The sequence below is a fragment of the Protopterus annectens genome, chromosome 1.part1 (genome assembly GCF_019279795.1).
Source record: "Protopterus annectens isolate FY-2018-M chromosome 1.part1, PAN1.0, whole genome shotgun sequence".
Classification (NCBI taxonomy): Eukaryota; Metazoa; Chordata; order Ceratodontiformes; family Protopteridae; genus Protopterus; species Protopterus annectens.
The window spans coordinates 1,834,097,417-1,834,116,918 of record NC_056726.1 but is presented as its reverse complement, the minus strand read 5'-3'; the positions used below and the strand labels follow the sequence as shown (position 1 = coordinate 1,834,116,918).

Sequence of the window (19,502 nt, the reverse complement as noted above, 5' to 3'; positions counted from 1 at the left end):
AGGTAATTCTGATATTTTAACATGTGAAACTGACAATTCAATGCCCTCATGGCTAAAGTGGAAGAAGTATACACTTTCTTTCCCCATCTATCCAAAGCCCTTGCCTCTATCAGGAGGAACAGGATTTTTAACAACAGAGGCCTTCACCCCTTTAGGCCCCTGAGAGACAGTTTCGGGTCTGCCCTAGGACTCTTAAAAGATACTTATGAGCCTCAGGCACCCTATAGTACCTATCCGGTTTAACTGGGGCAGGAGGCAAAGAATCAGGATTCAGGGAAGCCTCTGCAAAAACATCTTCCACCACATTCAGAACAGGAGGTATAGCTAAAGGCCTATGCTGGGGTAAAAACAAGAATTCCCTAAGCCTCTTCCTGGAATCAGAGAAATCTTGACCTTCCCATTTAAAATGCTCCCTCATGGAATGCAGAGTCTCTGAAAATGAAAAATCCTCAGGAGGAGAAGCTGAAGGAGTAGAATCATCCACATCAGAATCAGAATAAGGATACTCCTGCAAGTCTTCAGCCGAAGACTCAGAAGCCTCCGAACAGTGCTCAAAACTCTCAAACTCAGGTTCCACCCTAGGCCTCTTATCAGGAAGGGGCATAGAACCTCTAATCATAGTAATCAAATCCTCTGCCATTTTAAGCATATGTTTCTTAGGCAAAGACCCTGAAGCACTAGGAGAAACCCCCACTGAAGCTACACTAGGCCTGCCTCTCAAAGAAGCCTTGGAAACAGAGGGGGAGGCCCTAACCACCTTAGGAAGAGAGGGAAGAACAGCCACCTGAGAAGCCCCTCAGCCTGGCCTGCTTCCTGAGAGGATACATCCTGTAACAATAAAGTCTCTCCCTGTGACTCCAAAGAAACACCTGGCAGAACCTTCGGCTCCACTGAGCCTTCTAAAGGACCCTCGTCAGGGACTGTCGGTTCTTCCACTCTAGGCTTTGCTGCTTTATCCTTGCGCTTTTTGCCCGAAGGCGCCGGAGCATCCGGCGGCATTTTATAATTACAACGCTTCCCAAAACTAACCTGGCACAGTCTAACCTTCTCTTAATAGTGCGTTTGTTAAATCTAGCACAAGAGCGGCATCCAACAACGTCGTGCTCAGGCCCTAAACAAGGTATACACAAAGTATGGTAATCCCTATGAGGTATCTGTTTCCCACAAGAAATACAGTTATTCACTTTTTCTGACATCCGGTTAAATACTGAGGCAAGAAAAAACCAAAATATTCCCCAACGGGGTACTTAGCCAACTTTGATTCGGTCTGAAACTCTGACTTCAGAAACTTTCAGAACGCCAACCTGCACTCGCAAAATTGCTTCTGCATCGGACCATGCGGCAAAAAAGACTGAGGATATGACGTCGGTCATGCGCATTAGTACCCTGACGTACTGACGTCAGTCTAATGCGCCCTGACCGACGTCAGCCATATACTTTGGTATTCGGGCCGACTGGACAGAGGACTACCCCCAATAGTTAGGACTGCAGCAATGTGGAATGAAGAACATCATCCTGCTGTAAAGCTGCATCCAATAACTTTGCTTTAACATGATCCGGTAAAGTTTGTTCTTTTAACCAAGCATGCCTACATATGACCGACCCTGTCACTCCTGCTCTACAAGAAGCTTCCAATGAATCAAATCCACATTGCAAAGTATGTTTTCCCACTTGTTCAGCTGAATGCAACAAATCTTGCATTTCCTTGTAATCTGGCTGGTCTGTATGTGCGGGCATTTTTTGTTTTAATTGAGACATCAGAGATTGTTGATATTTCAGCATGTGAAACTGACAATTTAAGGACCTCATAGCTAGAGTAGCTGAGGGCTGAGGTATATACTTTTTTTCTCCATCTGTCTAGTGCTCTAGAATCCCTTTCAGAGGGCACAGGATTTTTAGCAATAGAGGCCTTAACCCCTTTGGGACCCTGGGAAATGGTTTCTGGGTCAGCAACAGGGCTTTTATACAGGAATTTGAGAGTCAGGGACTCTGTAGTATCGGTCTGGTTTGGCTGGTGCTGGAGGTAGTGAATCTGGGTTAAGGCTAGATTCTGAATAAACATCATCCACAATATCTAACACAGGTGGAATAGCAAGTGGTCTGTGCTGGGGTAGTAAAAGGAACTCTCTGAGCCTTTTCTTAGAATCAGAGTAATCCTGGCCTTCCCAGTGGAAATGTTCCCTCACAGTATGTAAGGTTTCCCCAAAAGAGTAGTCTTCTGGGGGAGATGCAGAAGGGATAGACTCTTCAGCATCAGAATCTTCATAAGGGGGAAAGGAATATTCCTTTTCCTCAGAAGAGTCTGAGGAAATTGAAACCTGGTCAGAGGAAGCGTAGTCCTCCTCCTGCCTTGGCCTTTTATCAGGAGGGGAATGGGAACCCCTGATTAGGGTAATTAAGTCTTCAGCCATCTTAAGCATCTTTTTCTTAGACATGGGGCCTTGTACTGGAGACTGCTGTACCAGTCTTCTTTGTTTTTAAAGGAGTTTTCAGTTTTGCATAGATTTAATAGTGAGTGTAGTCGGTCTGAAGACACCTTCTGCAACTGAAGGCGTTTCAACTGCACCAGAATCTCCTTCAGGTATTGAGTCGGAAGGGCCTAAAGGTAAAGGTTGTGGAGGCCTAGCAATCCCCGCTTGTGAATCGGATGTCGCCTGGGGTTCTAAATCAGCAGTCGTCAGGGCCTGCGTAGGCACCTCACTGAAAACTGGAGAGCCGGCAACTGGCGTAGCAGAAGCCTCTGATTCCGGTTTGGATTTCGGCGGCCTGTCCTGATCTTTGCGTTTTTTATGCATTCCGGTAGTCGGTTGGTCCGACGGCATGGTATAATTAAATTTCCTAACAAAATAATGTCGGGCGAAATCAAATAGACATTTAATAGTTCGTTTATTAAACCTAGCACAAAACCGACAACCTGTGACGTCGTGGTCTGGGCCTAGGCAAGGAATACAATAAGAATGGAAGTCCTTATGAGATATTTGCTTCCCACAAGAAATGCAATTGTTAACTTTTTCTGACATCGGACTGAGGCAAGAAAAGGTTCCCCAAAGGAGTACTTAGCTTAATGAACACTTCGGTCTGAAATTTTATTTGAAAATCTCAGGAGTCTGCCGACCGGCACTTGCAAACTACTACTGCTTCGGGCCCCACGCGGCAAGAAAGACTGAAGAAAATGGCGTTGGATGCATCTTATATACCTCTGGTGCACTGACGTCAGGGAAGAAGCAACAGCAACAGACGCCGGACCAAGACTTTGGAACTCGGGCCGACTGCGGGACCGCCTGATGGCAGGATAACCCAAGTGTGATGACTGCAGCAGTGTAACACGATGAACATCCAGTGCTGTCTTGGCCAAAAGGGAATCAGCAAAAAGGTTTTTGGTTGGTCTTGTCGAATCTTGAACGGGACCTTTGGTATTAGATGAAGGGGAGACAATGCATACAGAAACATTCCCTTCCAAGAGGAGGAGAGTTAGTCTAGCTTCCAAATCAGAGGACTTGGGACTCTGGCACAATTTTGGAAGTTGTCTGCTCAGGGGGAGGTGAACATCCCTGTGAAGCATCCATTCATGGGATGGAGTCCGGTATCTGCTTAAGGAGTCTGCCATGTGATTCCAGTTGGAGGGAATGTACACTGCCTGAATAGTCATGTGGTATTGGACCAGACATTACCATACCAGAAGGGCCAACCTGTAAAGGAGATGGGATTCGGTCCCCCCTGTTTGTTTACATACCAGAGGACTGCCATGTTGTCTGTGAACAGTTGTAAAGGGCCTGGGCAAAGGAGTGTTGAGCTAGTAGCAATGCTTGCAGTTCCCTTATGTGGATGTGTTCTGATTTTTGGGAGGGATTCCAGGTTCCCTGAACTGTGAATTTGCCCAAGGCTGCTCCCCAGCCCATGTCTCATGCATCTGTGTAGAGTACTAGGACTGGGGTGGGACAATACAGGGGTAGACCTGGAGTTAGGTCTATCTGCTAGATCCACCAGAGCAGTCCCCTCTTTAGGCAAGGAATGAGGGGGACTTGGTATTTCTAGTGGCTGAGAATGCTGGGTCTCTGGGTCTACACTGACATGAGGAACCACTGGAATTTCCTCATGTGGAGTTTTGCCATCAGTATCATGGAAATGGTTGAAAACATGAATCCCAGCACACTGCGGAACTCCCTGGCCATGATGTGTGTCAAGGAAAGAAGGCAAGGAATGAAGAAGTGAAGGTCCTGCACCTTTGGACGTGGAAGTGAGACTCTCAATGTCTGTCTAGATTCGGCAACCCAGGAAAATGTGGTCCTGTGAATGAGTGAGGACCGACTTCCTGCAGTTGATGGTGAATTCCAGTTTTCTGAGTAGGGAAATTGCGGTCTCCATGTTTTGCAGTTGAGTGTGCAAATTTGGGGCCTGTAAAAGCAGGTCGTCCAGGTATGGGAAAACCTGGATGCCCAAAAGTCTGCAGTGCGCAATCACTGGAGTCAGGCATTTTGTGAATACCCTTTGTGCTGTACAAAGACCAAACAGCAAGGCAGAGAATTGAAAATGCTAGGAACCCACAAAAAAATAAGAATTTCCTGAACATGGGGTGAATGGGGATGTGAAGGTAAGCATCTTTTATTACCTAGAGATGCCATGTATCCTTGTGGAAGGATAAGGGGGAATAGAGTTAGAGTGTCAACATTCTAAAGGTAGAAAACCTTTAGGAAGATGCTGAGATGGGACAAACCCAGTACTGGTATTAAAGGGCCATCCTTTCTGGGTACTAAGAACATTCCTGAATAGAAGCCTTTTCCTCTTCAGGATTGAGGAACCTTTTGAATGCAGCCCTGTTGCCAGTCACTTTGGGAAGAGAAACAACTGCTCTTGGGGGGGGGGGGGTGCTCCTGAATGTTGGGGTGGATTGCCAAACAGTGAAGTATCCTTTTTTGATTATAGAAAGAACCCAGGAGTCTTGGGTGATGCTTTTCCAGACCCTGTCAGCATTTGACAGGCAAAGGGAAAGAGGGGAAAGGCACACATCTGCAGGTTAGTCACAGACTCTCTGCTTTGTCAGGAAAGGACTGCATGTTTTGAAGATGGCCGAGAACTCCTAGGTTTCTGTCGTCTCTTGCTTCTTCTGGGAGACTTACCAGAGGGGTGTTGAGTGTGCTATGGACAAAAACAGGCTTAGAAGGGAAATTCCTGTGAAACCTGAGCACAGGAGAAACCAGGATGTGTTTCAACTCCTTGAGTTCCTTGTTTTTCCTGTAGGAACTTAAAGAGAGAGGCTGTGGTCTTATCAAATAAGGCTGAATTGTCCAATGGTGCCTTCCATTCATTTAGATTTGAAGTCATCCTGTAGGGGCTGCAGCCTGAGCCAAGAAAATCTTTTAAGAACTAAACCAGTAGCAGCTGCCCTGGCACAAGCTTCCACAGCATCATAGCTGCATTTAATGGAATGCTTTACCACTTGGGAGGAATCTCCCAGGACAGACAGAGCCAAGGTTTCTCCTTCCAAATCTGAAGATCTGCAATGGCACTAGATGCTGGAGACAAAACTTCTAAGGTGTACTTTGTCATATCTGTCTGACAATTAATGGCCCTGAAAGCCAAGGTGACTGATGTATAGGCCTTTTCACAAGTCTCTAAGGGTTCTACTCTCTTTACCAGACAGAAGATTACAGAAGGGAAGCATCCCAGAAAATTTGTCTGTAGCTACAGAAATAACTGCTTGGTGTGCAGCAGGGCACCTAAAGACCAATTTACAGATGGACTTCCAAGATGGCTACACCGAGTAAAAGCTCATCTAGCCCTTCTACTGTGAAAACAGAAACTCAGCAGAGAATGCCAGAAGACTTGCATTTATGTGTAAATTTCAGTAACTGGCTAGTAACTGTAATGCCTGGATGGCAGGAAAAAACGAAATACAGAGGACCTGGAAAAAGTCAGCTACAAACAGTGAGAAAGAACCACTGACTGGGGAAAGCTCTGCAGCTGTTCAGCAGAAAGCAATGCAACCTTCAGACATGAATTCCAGTAACTTACAGGAAGATACAAAACAAATGCAGACAGACATGGTTAAAATAAATGAAACACTGATAGGAGTACCATCAACACAAACAAAAGGAAGAAGCTTTAAACAAATATTCAGATGAGGTTGTGACCTCCCCACTCTGGACCAGTAATCAAGGAGCCTGAATCCTCACCACTGACACTGGAGAGGGACGTTCACTTGGAATACAAATGGACACACTCCGTATTTCCAGATGCAGACCTCTCTGCATCAAGCACAATTTCCCTTAAGGGAACCCAGTCAGCCCAGGGTCTGGAATTCTCTATCAGTCTCCCTCCAGGTCCTCAATAAGATTCCCCACTGGCACAGCTTCAGAGTTAATTCCTCAGCCAAGAGCCCAGGTCAAGTCCTACACCATCTCCGTGAAACCAGTGCTTTGTGTCCCTGACCAAATAACACAAACACACATTACCTGCTCTACCAGCTTTGCCCAGACTACAAGGTAGATTCACTGCCACCAATCAGTTACTATAAGGCTCTTAAAAGGGTATTCCAATTATACTGAGTGAAATAAGTATTAATACAAAAGGCAATGTTGACCAAACAGCCAGGCTAGGCTTTCAGGAGTGGTCACCAAATAGGCATGTGCAAATACTCTCAAAAATTAAATATTTTCTAAAAAGGACTAGCCACAATCAAAACTTTAAATATATTTAGTAATAAATAATAAAAACATGAAAATACTAAATATCTATTTACAGCAAACACAAGAGTTTCAGTCACTGGAAATATTGAAAATACCACAACTGGAAAGAGTCGCACAGTTACAGAAAAAGCAATGCTTAACTATTCTCACTATATTTATTTTCCTGACTAATCTTAAAGGAGGAATGTTTCTATTTATTGAATAGAGCAAGGCAATGTGGGCAAGTGGCCCTTGTTGTCACACCCAAGACAAAATACAGAACACTGAGCACAATCTCCTACTAATATCCAATTATTTCTGGCTTAAAGAATGACATCACACACATCTGGTCATCTAACACTGTTTGCCGCACTACCCCCCCTCACTAGAAGCTGACAGGGTTTAGCCCCCATCAGCTACAATACACACTAGACCTTTAGATGAGTTTTATTAAAGCATCTGGAAGCCATCAAACAATAAAACCATTTCACTCTTCCTACAGCAGCTATAACCTATTCTCCGGCACAGACATCGAGTCTCTGGCTCCATTCAAAACTGTGGGATAACATATTTACTGCTTAACCCATCAAGTACTTTAATTTCAGATATATTTTAAAGTTTCACATTAACCTCTTCTCTTCCAGTCATCTGTTAAAACATACACATTTAATTCAGTTACAATAATACATGTACATTTATTTTCCTTCCAGCAGGGTGCACTGTTGATGCATAACATAAGCAAACTTCACAAATAGAATTTCACCATAAAGCATCTGTACAAACCAGTTTGATACATAAATGACATACAATTATTTACAAAATTCCTGCTAGCTGTGCTGGCATAACTTACACACCCACTGCCCCACTTCTCCTGGCATGGGCGGCAGTACTCCTATTGTCACAGAGGTGACAAAGCTGCAAAAATCAGGGGTTGAAATAAAGAAAAGGCTGGATGAATATGACACTGATCAGGAACAGATGTTTAAAAAAAAATAGAGGACAGAGCACATAGGGAAAACCTGAGATTTTCACTTATACTACAGAAGTTGGAAGGAACAGACTGCATTAATTTTATGAAAGCACAACTAAGCGACTGGTATTACACAGCAGGAGCTGTTAACTGAGAGAGCAAACTGTGTGCATGCTCCAAACCTAGCTACGAGAAAGCAACCAAAACCTTTAATAGTAAAGATACAATCCTAGCAGCAGGAGTGATTTTAACAAAACTATGGTAAAAGGACAAAGTACTAAAAGTGGGAGACAGCAGAGTGTTTGTGGAGAATGATTACATATTGTACACCAAGCAGAAGAGAAGCAAATTTATTCCACTATTCAGGGAATGTTAAGACGCAGCTGTGAGATTCAAACTGATGTACCCAGCTGTCTTCAAACTATTCTTCCCTGGAGGGACAAAATCATTTTCATTAAGTACATGCTAAGGAGGAAATGCAAAAGATTGTCCAACAAAAAGTGAACTGTGAAACATTCTGCTTCTTGTTCTTCTGTTAATAAATACTACAGAGATGACTGTACCACTGAAACTGTTTCCAGTGTTTCAATGGAAAATGTTGGAGTGAAGGAAGGGAGCACGAGTGCGGAGTAGAAGAACTGAGAATACGTTGGAAATGAAGCAGTGACAGTAGATAAGTGATTTATAATATTTGCAACTGGGCGTGTGAGTATGGCTTGTGATGTAAAATGCTTGCAACTAGGACTGTTGGTGTGCTTCATTTTCATTTATATATTAAACTATCACAACATAAACAAAGATGTTTCTTGTTTAAAAAGGGGGGGGGCAGGAATTGAGCAATGTATGCAATGTTGCTTAGGTTACATGATACATAGCAATATATGTAAAGTATGTTCGGTAAATATTAATTTAATACAATCGGATTACTTTTGTATAAATGTAAATTTGCCTGTGCCACAAGTGATGATTCAATACAGGTGTTTAAAGGAAAAAAGAAAAAAAAAGGGGGGGGGGTTTCCTTGTAGAAGTGGTCTGGCTTCTTGGGGGCCAGGGATGGGGCCTGGAAGTTTGGGGTTTGTGAAGCATTGCGTAAGGAATCCAAAAATGCAGGATGCACAAGTGGAACTGCAAAGGAACCAGGGACATCAAGTTGTAGAACTGATATTTTTTCTGGACATCAGAAATTTGGTAATTATCCCATTTAATGTGTTCTCCCATTTTCAGGAGAGTTTCGCCAAAGGATCTCTCTTCTATAGGGGAGTCAGCACCAACAGATGCCTCTTCGGGGGAAACATATTCCTAGGGAGAAGAGATTTGTGTGGAATAATATATTCCTGGGGAGAAGGGATTTGTGTGGAACAATCCAGAGAGTCCTCTTCATCAGAGGAAAATTCATCAGACGAGACACTGTCCCTAATCCTTTTTTGAGAATGTTGGGGAGCAGATGTAGGAGCAGGCTAGAGAAAGGCCTGCCCAATCTGTATGGGCCTCTTTGGTAGGGGACAAATGCTTAGTCTTGTTTTTTTTTTCTTAGCAGGAGAAATTATTCTATGCAATGGATGAGGACTGGATGAAGGCCTACATTGAAATTTAATCTGACTGCATCTCTTCTCTAGCTTGGGTGCGAGGTACCCCCCCTCCCAGGACTCTCCATACTTTCGAGCTTAGGTTCCCCCATGACATCCTGATCAGACATCTGTTCGACCTCCAGAGACGTGTTCGCAGCTGAAGTCAAGGCGACCTCAGAACCGGCCTCTGCCTGTGAATCTGTGCCTGAAGTAGGACAAACCTCCAGGTTGACAAGAATCTCAGGAGAAACATCAGATTTTGGAGGTGCAGTGGAATCTGCAGGCCGAGATTTCTTGGTCTTGTGCTTTACCGGCTCAGTGTTGGACCACGAGGTCCCCTTTAGCTAGCAACTTAATCTGTTTGTTCTTTAACTATATAGCAAAAGAGGAAAGTCTGCTTCTAAGGGTCTTTGGAACAAAGAACTTGCAAATGCTACAAGACCTGTGGTCGTGGTTACGACCTAAACAAAAGACACTAGAACAGCTGTCTTTATGTGGATTTTGTCTTTCACACTGGCACTTGCCCTGTTGGATGACATAACCAAAACAGTAGCAAGAGAAACTATTCCCCTAAGGGGCACTTATCTGGCAAAAAAGCTGAATTCACAAACACTGAAATGATCAGACCGACCGTCGGAATGGCATTCTGACTGGTGGCAGAAAAGTTCCGAGGATGGTACATGTGTATGTTACCTTTGTGGCCTATGTCTGACAGCAGCCTACATGCAACATCCCACATACCCTACAGTAGTTCAAGACTTCTGTATACTGGCTGATGTTGAGTTGCCTTCAGACAGGAGAGCCCACAGGTTAAGAATACTGCACCATGTGAATAGAACATCTGGGCGATCCTAAAAGCAGAATGACTACTTGATAGGGGGAAGGCAGGAGGGGGAATTGAACTAGACAAAACGGACAACATAAATCTATCATTATGGTGAGCACATAATATTCATATCAGTTGTCTTTTCCTGTCCGATTCAACATGTGGGACAGACTGCCAAGCTACCCAACAGGTACCAGGGTAGTCTCAAGGTAGGATATTCCTTAGAATGACAAAAACAAAAAGATGAACGCATCCTGGACTGTACATCTAATTTATAGTGAGATATAAAAGGTATAAGCTGATGACCAGGTTGCTAATGGACAAATGTCACTTATAGAAACTCATCTAGCAAAGGCTGTAGAGTTTCCCATAGCTCTTGCAAAATGTACTTTAGGCTTTGATTGTAGAGGCATACTTAGTAAATCACAGACAACAGAAATGCAACTGCCTATCTCAGAAGTGTAATTTTAGAAGCTGACTGACCCAACTTTTTCTTGGAGAAGGATATAAATAACTGGTGCCAGAGCCATAGCATAAAGCTAAATGCCAAAAAGTGCATAGTCATCCCCTTTGGGAAAAACAAAGTGCCCACAAATTACCACGTGGGTGGTAATCTATTAAGTACGGAAGTAATTAGGGATTTGGGGACCCAAGTAGACTGCAATCTCTCCTTTGACAAGCACATAGCCAAAGTGGTTAGAAAGACATTCTATATAGCCCACCTTATCACAAAGGGGTTCACATCTAGATCAAGAGAGGTCATTGTGCCCCTCTACTCATCAGGCCCATAATTGAATACAATGCCCCATTTGGGATGTACCTTACCAGACACCTGCTACAACTACAAAGACCCCAAAAGTACCTCACCAAGAGGATCAAGGGACTCTAACAGATGCCCTACGTAGTTAGGCTAAAGAAACTCCAGCTCTACTCAAGTTGCTTACCACCTACTCAAAGGCGATCTGTGCCTGACGTATAAAGCCATGTCCAACCCAGAATTAATGGACATGCTCCACCTCAAGAAATCCATCAGTACACGCTCCAGTGACTTAAACCTCAGCACAGAAATAAATAGAACATGCTGGAGGGACAGATTCATATCCCAGAGGCTCCCCTCACTCTGGAACAAAATCCCAATCCATGTCAGACAGAGCCCCTCAATGACCCTCTGAAAGAACATCATCTACAATGTCTAGAACAGGTGGAATAGCAAGGGGTCTGTGCCGAGGAAGAAGCAGGAAGTCTCTGAACCTTTTCTTAGACTTAGAATAATCTTGGCTCTCCCAGTGAAAATGCTCCCTCATAGTATGCAGTGTTTCCCCAAAGGAATAGTCCTCAGGAGGAGAGGCTGAAGGAATGGATTCTTCAGCATCAGAATTCTCATAGGGAAGCATGGAGTAATCCTGTTCAGAAGAGGAATTAGAAGAAATAGATACCTGATCAGAAGAATAATACTCTGTCTCTTGCCTAGGCCTCTTATCAGGAGGGGGATGGGAGCCCCTGATCAAAGTAATTAAGTCTTTGGCCATTTTGAGCATCTGTTTTTAGGCATGGAAGTCTCAGTAGGAGAATGCTGTACTCGTTTCTTTGTCTTTAGAGCTGCTTTAGTCTTTGAAGCTGAAGATAACATATAGTTGTGTAGGTCTGAAGACACCCGCAAAAGCCTATGCCTGCTCAGCGGCTCCGGACTTATTTGAGGGATTGATTTCAGAGTATCTAATACCTTGAGTATCCAGAGGCCCAGTCGGCTCCACGTGGGAGTCGGTAGCAGCCTGTGGCTCTGAGGTAGTGGGCATCAGGGGCTGTGAAAGCGCCTCACTGAGAACCGGCGACTGGCCTAGAAGAGGCTTTGTCGTCAGTTTTGGACCTCGGATGCCTATCCTTGTCCTTGCGTTTTTTTGTAAACTCCGGCCGTCGGCTATTCCGCCAACATTATATAATTAAATCTTCAGCCAAAGTAATGAAATGCAAAATCGAACCGACGCTTGATAGTGCATTGGTTGAATCTAGCACAAAACCGACAGCTAGCAACATTGTGATCAGGGCCTAGGCAAGGGATACAGTAAGAATGAAAATCCTTATGAGGTATTTGCTTCCCACAAGAAATACAATTGTTAACTTTTTCTGACATCGGTCTGGAGGAAGAGAAAAAGTTTCCCCAATGGGGTACTTCGCTTTAATGAAGACTTCGGTTCTGAAATTCAGATTTGAAAATCTCAGGAGTCGGCCGACCGGCACTTGCGAACTGGTTTTGCTTCGGGCACGGCGTGGCAAGAAAGACTGAAGAAAATGGCGTTGGCTGCATCTTTTATACCCCTGGTGCACTGACGTCAGGGAGGAGGCGACAGCAACCGACGCTGGACCTAGACTTTGGAATTCTGGCCAACTGCTGGTCGCCAGCCAGCAGGATAACCCAACATTAATGACTGCAACAGCGAAACACGAAGAACATCTGAGGTATGTTAGGCTGGTGAGGCATTATGAGTAAAAGGAGGAGCTCAAGAGTTTTGGATTATATGATCTGGTAGAAGCAGCCAAGCTGGATCAGAGTCTCAGATCCAAACCTATCAGTTGAGGAATGAATGAAAAATGGCAGCTATCTCAGTTATATGTGTCCCCATAGTGAGACAAACTGCTTGCACTACTCACCAGGCCGTGCAAAGACAGGGTCATAGTCAGTTGCCCATTAGGTTCATAGGAGGTTAACTAGACTAATGGCTCTAGGGCCTTTACAAACCTAGCCATGTAAACCGGTGTTCCCTAACTGACCACTGTTAGATGGTCTGTTTGCAGAGCAAATCTGTGATTAGCACTGACTGCCCCCTGTCCATGAGGGACATAAGTGCTACCCCAGGGTTGAATTTATGGTCCCTCATCCAGCTGTCCAGGTTGCGCTTAAATAGTGTCATTGAGGAGTTCTGCTTAATGTGAATTGGGTGTTTATTCCACAGCAGCAGTAGCCTCTGGTAGACATACTTGTCTCACCACCATGTTTTAAGTTACAGGACAGGTTGAGATCTCTGGAGCGAGGTAATCTTATCCCATTTCATTTACTGACGTGCATTTCCATCACAGCAAGTTCAGAAACGGCTATGTAGTCCAAGCACAGGTCACCTCTCAGCAGCCTGTAGGACACAGACCACAGCAGCAGAGCTTTCAGTCTTTCTATGTAGGTCATGTTTTGGAATTCCTGAATTCTCTTGGTCAGGAACCTCTGCAGTCTCTCTAGCTGCTGTAGGTGTCTGGTGAGGTACATGCAAAAGGGAGCGTTGTACTCTATTAGAGGTCTGATGAGGGTGGAATACAGAGGAGTTACAACATCCTTGGTCTTGGATAAAACGTCCTTACCTATGAGGTGTGCAACATAACACTTTCCTTACCACTGTGTACACCCGATGATCGAAGTTTAGACTGCTATCAACTTGTATTCCCAAATCACACACCACTGGGTTCGAACTTGGGTGGGGCTGCCAGTATATTGCAATTCGCAGGTGCTACCTCTGCCAAATGGGACAACAATGCACTTTTTTTGCATTTAGTTTTAGACTGTGGCTTTGGCACCAATTATTCGACTGTGTTAACCTCTTCTGTAATATGACATCTTTATGGGACTCAATGACTGCTCCCGGTTTGCAGTCATTTGCAAACGTGGCAAGCCACAGGCTATTTACTTTTGCCTGGACGTCCAAGAAATAGATTCCAAATGAGCAGTGGGCTCAGCACAGAACCTTGTGGTACCTCACTAGTAACTATTCTACTGGTGGATGTTGAATCCCCAACTTTGACAGTATGGGTTCGGTCAGTGAGCCAGTTGGCTACTCATTTATTTTTTACATTTGTTAACCGGGCTGGTCTAGCTGGATACATTTCCATTTTCAGTAGAGGCCCGGGGAGAAAAGCTCCAACAAGATAGAAAAAAATTAAAATGTAATTACATGTTAAAAGAAAGGATTGATAAAAAAAATACAGCAAGAATTATAACATAATAAAAGTATTTACACTTGAAAAAGCATCAGTAAAATATATATATACTTGGAAAATCAACAATAGAATGTAGCACAGTACGATACATAAGGAAGTTGTCACTTCTAGTAGAACATTATTCAGCAGTATATAGATTACAGTTTGAAACAGTGCAAGACTTACTTGCAAGTATAAGAATTTCAAAGTTTTGAAGTTTGTAAGGAATGTGAAATAAAGTAAAGAGGTGGGAGAGGGTGGAGGGGATGGTTAGTCAGGGTTGCTACAGGGGCATAACCAGTGAATTTTGAGGTGTTTAAGTTTTTGTTGGAGGCAAGGATGTGATTAGGGTTAGTTCAGTAGGTAGCAAGTTCCATTTTTTTCCTGCTGAGTTAGTAAACAGAGAGTCACCAGCCATGTTGTTAGATTTTATAATGGTTGCGAGGAGTTTGCTAGAAAAACGTAGGGAATTCAGATTTTTATAGGGGATAACATTACAAAGATGGTTCTTACCATCTGATCCTCCTCCTTCAAACACCATCTTTTGACAGGAGTCTAGCCATTAAGCAACCACAGATGCCGAAAAAAGTCTTGCACAATGCCACAACTTCCTGGCCCACTACTGACAGGTTCACTTCATAACTGAAAACAAAGCTAACTTAAAACTAATGAAAATTTGGGATGCATCATTGTATAAATAGCTTTAATCATGTACCAGTGTTACCTGTGAAGCAAATAATGCAAAAATGAAATTAAAAGGTGAGAGACTCAAAACAAGCCAGGCCACCAAAAATTGTTAGCAATGTCAAAATATATCAGTAGAGAAGACACAAATACATAAAGACAGGAAAAACGGTTTAACAATTTACATTCAAGTATAAACTTTGCCAAGTGCAGAACAAGCCTGCTACATTACATTTTAAATCAGAATACAGAAAGTAAAGGGCTTTGGGACTCAAAACACACACACCTAGTCCTGTGATAACATCAGCCATGACACATGGAGTAAAACAATTCATAATAAAATCTATGCTTACACATCTCTAATACTTACCAAACGTGACCCAACTTTTGCTCTTGCTACAGATTCCTTTTCTTTTTCTGCAGCCTTACGCTGGACAATCTGGAAGTTATTCAATGCTGCAGAGAATTCATTCATTAAACGTTCCTTCTGAAGCTTCTGCTGGCGCTAAACAAAAATGATTTATATTTAGGAGTTACAGAAAATGAACTACATGTTTATAACAGGACCTAAAATTGTTCAGTAACTTAAGCAGGGGCTCAAAAAAAAAAAGCTGGATGCAATATTTAACATTTGTACTAATAGGCAAACAAGAAAAAAAAAACACAACTTACTTGGGTTCAGTTAGCTAACCTGATCCCTGACTAGTCTGACAGGGGTTAAAAGCAGAGCAACACTTTTACCAGAATACCTAGCCTGTGTGTTGAGAAGAGGATTTTAAGCCAATTACTAGCAGTAGCCAGTAGAGCCCAACAACAGTCCAGGGCTTTGCATACACACTGCACTTTAGGACTGGAGTGAGACCAATGGTGCAATACAATAAAAAGCCTTCCATATATGTCAGTATGACTCTATGCCAAGAAGCCATGATTTCTTCTTTACATACTTTCCCTGTTCACATAGATTAGGAATTTCCCTATGTTGGGATCCAATCTAAATAGGCAAATTAGATAGGTGCCAGTGAAAGTGAAGAAGAGCATCTGAGAGGGACTCGAACACATGACAAATACCTTTCAGCTGTCCCTGATTTTCAGGGACATCCCTGATTTTGACTCAAATTTTAGCTCTGTCCCTCTTAATCCTTCTTAAAACTAGTGACTTTTGGAGGAAAGGTGGTGAATTAAACTTAATGAATAATGACAATAATTAAGAGTTATAGACTTCTTTTACTTCAGAAAATGCATATCAAAATGTATATCAATTCATATGCTCTGATTCTGTCAATGTCTCGAGTTAATAACACTAATTTTAAAAGAGTCTCTGATTGTCCCTGACTTCTTCTGGATTTGTCCCAGATTCTGTTGAGATTTGTCCCTGATTGGTTGAGATCTATGCATGGCAGCTGTGAGGAACCAAAAACAAAAAAAGTCCATTACATTTATGTGTCTGTAACTGCAAAATATTAATTAGGCAGCAAAAAGCTTCTTTTAAAGGTTGGGAGTATATACTTACATTCACTGTGTGGGTCTGCCTCTGCTGGCCAGATAGAGCTCAATAAGCCAAGGTCTACATTTTTCAACAAAAATGGAGGTCTTATCATAAAGTAAGGGAAATCTGGACAAAATGCTGGAAAATTCACCAACTTTTCAGCTTGAAGGCTCTGGCAAGCTGCTGTAAGTTACATTATTAGGAGGAAAATACAGTTCAGGATAGTGCTTTATTCTGATAGAGAAAAATGTGCAGAGTGTCAATAGCTGAAAAATGAAAATACGCAAGAAGTGGGTTCAAAAAAGGTAGACTGTAGTCCTTACTGTGCAGGTAGCAACAGCAGGAAAAACTAAAGTTATGTACTTACCATAATGCTAAATCATGTTGTCTTGTTCCGTCCAGCTCAACAGATGGGTTTATCTGATCCAACCTCCGTGCCTTTTTCAAGAGCTTGGATCCAGGGCTCTGGCTCTTCCCCTACCCATAATTCCCTTTAGTCCCAAGAATACCACAGACCAAGTTTGGCTGTTTGTACCTAGTATTTCACTGGATGGACACAACACAGACTTACTAACCTGTACAACTGGGAATGAATAATAAAAAGCTCCAAGCTGACAAGACAAGAGCCTAGTCAAGTCCAGTTGATTAGACAAAGGCCATAAAATGACAATTTAGGAAGGGGGGTGGCAGGAGGGAATGCTGACTCACATGGCACAAAACACACATCTAGCGTTATGGTAAGAACAAATTTCATATCTCATGTTCTCTTCCATCCAATTCAACAGATGGGACAGAGTCTCAAGCTACCGGAGAACTCAAAGAGGTCTCCCTGAAAGATATTCTTAAGTAAAGTGGAGTAAAAAGATGCATGGAATCTGGAATGTACATCTAGTTTGTAATGTGTCAAGTATGAACAGTAGACCAAACAGCCTCAGCTCAAATCTAAAGTAAGTAATGGAGGCAATCATTGCTCTAGTTGAGTCAGCCTTGGGCTTGTGCAGTAATGCTTTTCCCTTTTCCTTATAAGCAAAGAAAATGCAGTTAGACAGCCACCTCGATAAAGTCACTTTTGAAACTATTTAACCCAATTTGGCCTTTGAAAAGGAAAGAAAAAGCTGGCCTGTTTTTCTAATGACTTTGGTGTGAAGCATGTAAAATCTGACTGGACAATGAACATCAATGTAAATTTTCCCCTTTGTTTAAAAAATTTTGTAAGAAAACTGGTAAGCTAATCATCTGGTAAAAATTTGCTTCAGCGGCCACTTTAGGAAGAAAATAAGGACAGGTTTGCATTGCTACTCTATCCTTATAAGAAGAGAGGTAAGGAGGTCTGCAGGACAATGCTTTTAACTCGGATCTTCCTAGCCTAGGTGACTCCTACTAGAAAAATAGTTTTCCAACAAACAAGTTTTAGTTATGATGAGGATACTGGCTCAAAGAGGGACCTAGTCAAGGCCTGAAGCATCACAGTAATGTCCCATGGAGGAACTGGACCTCTGACTGGAGGTCTAAGAAGGAAGAAGGTCTAAGAAGGCAGTGAAGATTTATAAAGAAGCTGTGGAAGCTTGGTTTTGTCCTATGTGAAAGTTGGATATGGCTAACTGTACTTTGATGGTCAAGAAATTAGCACCTTTCTGAAACTAGCCTGCTAAGAAGCTTAAGACAGATGGTAATGTTGCTGAAAAAAAAAAAAAGGTTTCAAACTTTTAGAAGCCCAGAAAGAAAATCTCTTCCATTTGTTATGGTAAACTTCCCTAGTGATAGGCTTCTGTGAGAACAGAATATGTACAACTGCAATAGATTGAGTGGCATCTCTGGCCATCAGAACTGGAGGTACCAGTCAGTTTCAAGGTTTTTATATCTCAGAAAGGCTGACTGGATGGGTGTAGTAGATGGTCTGGACATAGATCCAGCAGCCAGGGAGAGTGATTCAGATGAGGTCACAGAAAAGGGAACCAAATCTGCCTTGGCCAATGGGATGTAATCAACATAACACTGCCTTGCAACTCATGGCTTTCTGAAGAAACTTGGTTATCAGAGGAAAGGGAGTGTACAGGAGACCCAGAGGCCTAACTGCTGAATAAAGCATCCCTCGGTGACATCCTTCTGGGGGATTCATGACAAAGTAGTTGCTGCATTTGTTGTTCAAGTAGGAGGCGAAAAGATTGCAGTAAGGCCGTCCCCAGCCACAGAAAATCATTGTTGCCACTGACTGAGGGACCACACCAGACAGAACAACAGACATGCTCAGTTTGACCGACAGAACACTAAAAGTCCCCAGGATGTGCGTTGCCAACAGAAAGTGTTGAGAAAATCATTACCCACTGCCACACTCTCATGGCTTCCTGGCATACGGTATATGAACAAGTTCTCCCTTGCTTGCTGATATACCAGACTACTGCCATACTTGTCCATCTGTATGGATAACACATGCTTTGGAAGGGGGATCTTGGAATGCTTGCAACCCTAGGAGGACCGCCAGATTTCCGAGACACTGATGAGAATAGTGGACTTTGTCACTTACCATGCGATTCAAACCAACATCCCTTTGTAACGCACCCCTCCCAGAAGGGAGGAGTTTGAGGTCACAGTGGTTGTAAGGAATGGAAGAGTGAAAGGTCGACCACAGGTGACTAACAGGGAGGTCAGCCACCAATGAACGTTGTCCTTGCAAACTGTTGAGGCATACTGGAAACTGAAAAGGTTGGTGCAGCATTGACCACTGTACGTACATAAAGCATACAATGAAGAACCCCTCATCTTAAATCTTGTTCAAAGTACTAATATGACAGACGTGGCCACCGACCTTAATAAAATAAAGTACTAATCTTGCTGGGAGAGCTGATAGGACAGAACTTTGGAAACCATTTGACATATGGAGAGAAATCCCGACTCTGGAAGCTTGTTAATTTGTGATGTTGAATCCAAGTGGCACCATATGGACTATTTTTTCTGATGACAACTGTCTTTTGGTTATATTAATCATTACTCCCAAGAGGGCAGTTAACTGGAACAAAAATCCCTGCATTGAATAAGTACATCCCTGGCAGATGTGGTGAGGAACCAATCGTCTAAGAAGGGGAACACCTGGAATCCTAGCAGCTTTAAATACACTGGAACAACTGCCATGCATTTGGTAAACACTCTGCGAGCTGTGATGAGGCCAAAGTGCAGTGCTCTGAATTGGAAAGGACTGGTTCCCCTCTCAGCTAGAAATGGAGATATCCCCTGGACTGCCTGTCTACTTTGATATGGCATTTAGAAATCTATCAAGAACATCTGATAGTCTTTCTTGAGCAGAGGAAGATTAGACTGCACCATAATCATTCAGAACTTAGATTCA

At 43.0% G+C, this 19,502-nt stretch overlaps 1 protein-coding gene across 2 annotated transcripts in view; it reads right to left on the bottom strand.

Annotated features, from left to right (window-relative positions):
* STX12 (syntaxin 12) overlaps positions 1 to 19,502 on the bottom strand; it is a 471,540-nt gene that overhangs the window by 224,369 nt on the left and 227,669 nt on the right. For both annotated transcript variants that reach the window (XM_044084824.1, XM_044084825.1), the window contains exon 5: positions 15,044 to 15,178. In XM_044084824.1, coding sequence (XP_043940759.1) covers positions 15,044 to 15,178 — 135 coding nt within the window. The remainder of the gene's footprint in view (positions 1 to 15,043; positions 15,179 to 19,502) is intronic.